Genomic DNA, 4,835 nt, shown 5'->3' with positions numbered 1-4,835 from the left:
AAACTTGCAACGATCTTCCTGCCTCAGCCTCCCAAGTACTGGGATTACAGGCATGTGCCACCACACCCAGCTCTCAGACTGACATTAAAACCAGTGGTCAGGAGTATTCACATTTTCTGCCAGTATCAAATATTTGAGACCAATACATGCTAGGTATAGGGTTAAGTGCTTTATAGGCACTATCTGATTTTGCCGTCACCTTTTATAACATGAGGGTTTAGCAAGTTGGGATAGCTTATTCAAGGTCACAAGGCTAACACCTCAGTGTGCCTCAAGTTTTCCTCCTTGTGTTAACCTCTGCAATGTCTGAGGGGCTCCCTCTTATTTGAAGGTCATCACTTTGGGAAGAGTGGATTTTTTAGCATTGACAGTACTTCTCTTTTGAAAGAGGAAATTTTTATTAGTCATTTTCTTATTAGTAGAAATAACATTTTTACATTAGTACATAACAAGTTGCCTTGCTGTTGCTTACTACTTTAGCCATTTGAATTCTCATAATTTTCTGCCTTGTTGTGTAATAAGCAATGAGTAACATATCTTGGATAGAAAGAAATCTGTTTATATTCTAAGTGGATCTCAAGTTTCCCAGCTTGGGAAAGATTAATGATTGCATTACATGTTTAATGCTGTTGATGTAAGTAGACAAGTCTCCTAGGTGGAGTGAAAAAGGTGGACCAGTAGCATTAGGGTATTCTTGCTTTTGTGACTCCGTGTGTGTGTGTGTGTGTGTGTGTGTGTGTGTGTGTGTGTGTGTGGCGGGGGGGTATTTGGGATTGAGTCTGTATGAGCCAAATGCTCTACTACTGGGCTGGGATTCTAGGCAAGTACCACTGTGCTGGACCCTTCCACCATCTTAAATGGACTTTTGACTTTTTAACACTTTCTAAATATTCTCTATTTCTACTCCAAGATTCAAGTGAGCTGGTATAGAAATATTGCTGGTGAGGATTTTAAAAACCAAACTCACATTTAGGTAGAAGAGTTAATTGCAAATAAGATAATCAGAATTCAGTTTAACTGGAAGTTTAATGTTTTTTTAAAGTGTAAACTGTATCTCAACATACCTCTTTTATCATGTAGCCACTCAATTAAAAAAAAAAGTTAAAAACCTTACTAAAGCTGGCTTGGAGGAGAGAAATGGTTGTGGGTAGAGTGGGAGAGGTGTGTGTGTGTAAGTGAGTAAGTATGCACACATTTTCTCCACTGGCCCATCAACTCTTTTTATTCTGCAGTGGACAAGATATGGTGAGCATCCTACAGCTGGTTCAGAATCTGATGCATGGAGATGACGATGTGGAGCCCCAGAGTACCCGGTAATGGAGAATGATTGCCAACTCCCCTTTGAAAGTCTGTGTGTTCTTGATTTCATTAGCAATTCCATTCTGACAAGTGACGCTAATAAGAAATTGTGTATTGCATTAAGAGTTCGTATCATAGTGAGATCTTTTCTCATTTCAAAAATAATTCATGTATTTTAGGTAATATATTTTGTAAAAGGAAGGCATTTACTAAAATTAGATCTAACCAGGCATGTTGGTACACATCTGTAATCCCAGCATGCAGGAGGCTGAGGCAGTAGGATTGCCATGAGTTCAAGGCCAGCCTAAATTACATAATGAGACCCTGTCTCAGAAAAAATAATATTTCAATAAATAAGTAAAATTAGATCCTATAATTTTTATCATATGGGGTCCTACCAAAGGGGCCTCCAGAAGGACTGGAAAATAAGTGTGTGCTTTTCCACTTCTGCTTGCTAGAATTGCTGCAGTTTGATTGGTGATAATTCACGTTGTGTGGGAATCATCCAGGTGTTTTATTTATTCATCTATTTAGCTATCTAATTTCATTTTGTCTTTAATGTTTTAAATTTTTGTAATAATGTGTTCTTACTCAGAATTCAGTAGATGAAAAAGGGTACATACAAAGAGTTTTCCTTTCTACGTCTGCCTCCTGGATTCTCTTTCCTACAGATAGACAGTATTACCAGTTTCTTTTATATGCTTCATTCCCTAGATTACATGTGTGTATACACAAGCAAAATGTCTATACCCATCCTTTCCAAAACATAATATGCCCATGGTCAGCACCCTGCTTTTTTCCCACTCTGCCAGAGTTCACTGCGTATGAGCCAAAAGGAGCTTTACCTTTCAGAGGTATTTACTTTGAATGATTGACCTGTATTTTATTTAACTAGTCTCCTGTTCATATTTTATTGGAAAAAACTTCACTGCAGCTAGTGACTTTGGACATGTCATTTCTCCCCACTCTCCTTTTCTTTCTTTTGATAGTAGGGACTGAACTCAGGACCTTTACACTGAGCTACTTCCCCAGCTTTTTAAAATTTTGAGATTGTCTCAAAGTTACTAAGTTGCCCAAGTTGTTTTTTTCATTTTGGTACTGGGAATCGAACTCAGGACCTTGTGTGCCAGGCAGGCACTGTGCCACTAAACTATATCCCCAGTCCCCAAGTTGGACTCAAACTGTGCTCCTGCCTCAGACTCCCAGAGTACTGGGATTTTAGGTATATGCTATCACACCTGGGATATTAGGTGTATGCTAAGAATGTGTCATTTCTTACAAGGCAAATGTCTAGAGGGTGAAATCTTAGAAATGTGATTGGGGGTAAGGTAGTATGTTCATTTGGAATTCCAACAGATAGTACTGTATTTTCCTCTTTGGAGTTACGCTAGTTCACAGTCCCATTAGTAATATATGAAAATATTTCATTTCCCATATCTTTGCCTGCAATGGTGTTATCAAATTTAAGGGTCTTTAATAATTGAAAAGCTGTATTCTGGTGAGATATTTCAGCATAATTTAAAATTATTTTTCTTATGAATCAGGTTAAGTCTCTTTATGTATATTTTAAGACTTATAGTATTTGTATTTCCTTTTTTGTGAACTGTCTTGTGCCCATGATCTTATTTGGTTCTTTGTGTTTTTCTTATTGTTGACAGTTAGTAGTTGTAACTTATTTCTTGTATTTATAGTTATTCTTTATAAAGGAAATTGATCCATCCATTTTAATTAAATGTAAAACAAAAAAGTACCTAACTTCCCTTGAATGTGCTGTATTATTTTCAGTACATCTGATGCCAGAAATTGATCTCTAGTAATTTTAGAAGTGTTTTCTACTCATTTTATCCTAGTTATACCCTTCTTTTTTTTTGGTTTGGTTTGGTTTTAGTTTAGGGGTTAGATCCCGGGGCCTAGTGCCTGGTAGGCAAATGCTTTGCCACTGAGCTGTAGCCCTCCAGCCCCTCCTCTGTACTTCTTAAGGCTGATATTTAATATCTTAAAAGGAAATTATTTGAAAGTGGTTTGCATATGCTCAATAAAGGGTATTTATTTTTTCATTTAAGGACTTTAGGATTGAGAACACTTCTTTCCAAAAGCTACAAATAAATCTTCTCTTCTAAAAGAGGGATGATTAACTCTACATAGAATACCCCAAAAACTCCACGAAAAGACTTCTAAATTTAATAACCCAATTCAGTAGCATAGCAGGATACAAAGTCGGCACTCAGAAATTAATAGTATTCTTGTACACAAACAACAAACTCACTGAGAGAGAAATTAGGGAAGCCACACCCTTCACAATATCATCCAAAAATATGGAAAACTTAGGTATCAATCTAACAAAGTAAGTAAAAGATGTATACATTGAAAATTACAGCACTGTGAAAAAAGAGATTGAAGAGGATTTCAGAAAATGGAAAGATATTCTTTGCTCATCAATAGGAAGAACCAACATTGTGAAAATGGCCATACTCCCAAAATTGTTGAACAGATTTAATGCAATCCTGGTCAAAATCCCATTAGCATAACTCACAGATCTGGAGAAAACATTCCTAAAATTCATCTGGAACCCGAAGTGACCTAGAATAGCAATGGCAATCCTAAGAAACAAAAGCAAGGCAGGAGACATCACAATCCCTGACTTGAAATTATACTACAAAGTCCCTGTAATAAAATAAGCATGGTACTTGGCAGAAAAACAGACCTGAGGATGAAGGGAACAGATTAGAAGATGCAGACACAACTACAAACACACTCAGCCCTCTTATCTTTGACAAAGGGGCCAAACATGTTCCCTGGAAGAAAAATAGCCTCTTTAATAAATGGTGCTGGAAAAACTGGATCTCCACATTCCAGAGACTAACACTAGACCTATGTCTATCACCATGCACCAAACTCAAGTCAAAATGGATCACAGACCTAAATATTAAAACAGAAACACTAGATCTATGGGAAGAGGAAGTAGGTAGAAATCTTGAAGAGAAAGATAAGGTTTGGCAGGGAGTTCATGAACAAAAACCAAACTGCATGGGAAATACATCAAAGAATCAACAACTGGGATCTCCTCTTATTAAAAAGTTTTTGTACATTAAAAGAAATCACCGGAGTGAAAAGGAAACCCACAAATTGGGAAAAATTTTTAGCCAGCTGTCCCTTAGACAAAGGACTTCTATCTAGAACATACAAAGAATTAAAAAAAGTCAGACCCCCAAATTCAAAGACCCAATCCAAAAATGGGCATCTGAGATGAATACACACTTCCCAGATAAAGAAATACAGATGGCAAATAAATATATGAAAACATGTTCAGCATCATTGGTCATCCCAGAGATGTCAATTAAAAAACAACACTGAGATTCCATCTTACCCCAGAAAGAATGGCTGTCATCAAAAAATCAATCAGTAACACATGCTGGCGGGGCTGTGGGGAAAAAGGGTTCCTTCTTGACTGTTGGTGGGAGGGTAGACTGGTACAACCACTGTGGAAATCAGTGTGGAGATTCCTCAAAAAACTGGGATTAGAGGTCCCATTTGAC

At 37.2% G+C, this 4,835-nt stretch overlaps 1 protein-coding gene across 1 annotated transcript in view; it reads left to right on the top strand.

Moving 5' to 3' along the window:
- Nucleotides 1-4,835, top strand: part of Pdxdc1 (pyridoxal-dependent decarboxylase domain containing 1) — a gene marked incomplete in the record, with an annotated part of 50,604 nt that overhangs the window by 14,992 nt on the left and 30,777 nt on the right. Inside the window, 1 exon segment of the mRNA XM_005391842.2 lies at nt 1,233-1,313. Within this exon segment, the coding sequence (XP_005391899.2) occupies nt 1,233-1,313 (81 nt within the window).

This window comes from Chinchilla lanigera, unplaced genomic scaffold (assembly GCF_000276665.1).
Source record: "Chinchilla lanigera isolate Chin_1 unplaced genomic scaffold, ChiLan1.0 scaffold00041, whole genome shotgun sequence".
Classification (NCBI taxonomy): domain Eukaryota; kingdom Metazoa; phylum Chordata; class Mammalia; order Rodentia; family Chinchillidae; genus Chinchilla; species Chinchilla lanigera.
The sequence above is the reverse complement of the archived record's forward strand: the minus strand, read 5'-3'. Positions and strand labels throughout refer to the sequence as shown.